At 42.1% G+C, this 789-nt stretch overlaps 1 protein-coding gene across 1 annotated transcript in view; it reads left to right on the top strand.

Moving 5' to 3' along the window:
• The window catches only part of FRMPD4 (FERM and PDZ domain containing 4), a 293765-nt gene that overhangs the window by 266192 nt on the left and 26784 nt on the right, over positions 1–789 (top strand). The window contains exon 9 of the mRNA XM_042782402.1: positions 382–501. Within this exon, the coding sequence (XP_042638336.1) occupies positions 382–501 (120 nt within the window). The remainder of the gene's footprint in view (positions 1–381; positions 502–789) is intronic.

Here is a 789-nt window from a genome sequence, read left to right as displayed (position 1 = left end):
AATCCAATGCCTGATGAGTGCTCCTTTGGCTCAGGTCTTGGTAGCTGCAGCTGTGTGGTGTAACTTACGAGTCCCCTGAGGGATCGGTCGTTACTACCTTCTGCTGGACTCCCCTGAAATCACCTCCTTGCTTGGCTTACTCTCCTTCCCAGACTTCCTTCCTTCTCCTGGGAGCAATAAACCCCTTGTCTCAGGGTCAGCTTCAGGGGAGCCCAGTCTAAGTCACAAGGTCTGGGAAGCTTTAAGAGAATGAATTTGTGTGGTAAATATTCAAAGAACCTCCAGTGTCTGGGGTGCAAAGGAAGTTGTCTTTGCTTCTGTATCCGTCTCCCATTCCTATCAGCTCTAAAAGGTTCTTGTATGATTGGTCTGCTCCTCTAGGTGACACAGAGGCCTAGCTCCCACAAGATGAGGTGTCTTTTCCGAATTAGCTTCGTCCCAAAGGACCCCATTGACCTTTTAAGGAGAGACCCAGTCGCTTTCGAGTATCTCTATGTTCAGGTATGTGAACATTTGAGCATGTTTTATATTAATGTAGGATAAGTTAACCTTGTTTTTTCCCCCAGAATTCTTTAATTTAGGGTCTTCTTTCTCTTTGTCACTAAAGCTTAAGGTATTATAAGATGATTCTATGGTGCTCTTTTAATTTTTACTTTTTATTTTGAAATAATCTCAGGCTTATAAAAATGTTGCAAGAGTATTACCAGAACTCTTCACCCATTTACCCACATTGACTTTGTGTTTATAAAAGTTCTCTGACCCACACACACATTTTATGTACATAATATA

Source organism: Orycteropus afer, unplaced genomic scaffold (genome assembly GCF_000298275.1).
Source record: "Orycteropus afer afer isolate SDZICR_OR568_19922 unplaced genomic scaffold, OryAfe1.0 scaffold00304, whole genome shotgun sequence".
Classification (NCBI taxonomy): Eukaryota; Metazoa; Chordata; class Mammalia; order Tubulidentata; family Orycteropodidae; genus Orycteropus; species Orycteropus afer.
The sequence above is the reverse complement of the archived record's forward strand: the minus strand, read 5'-3'. Positions and strand labels throughout refer to the sequence as shown.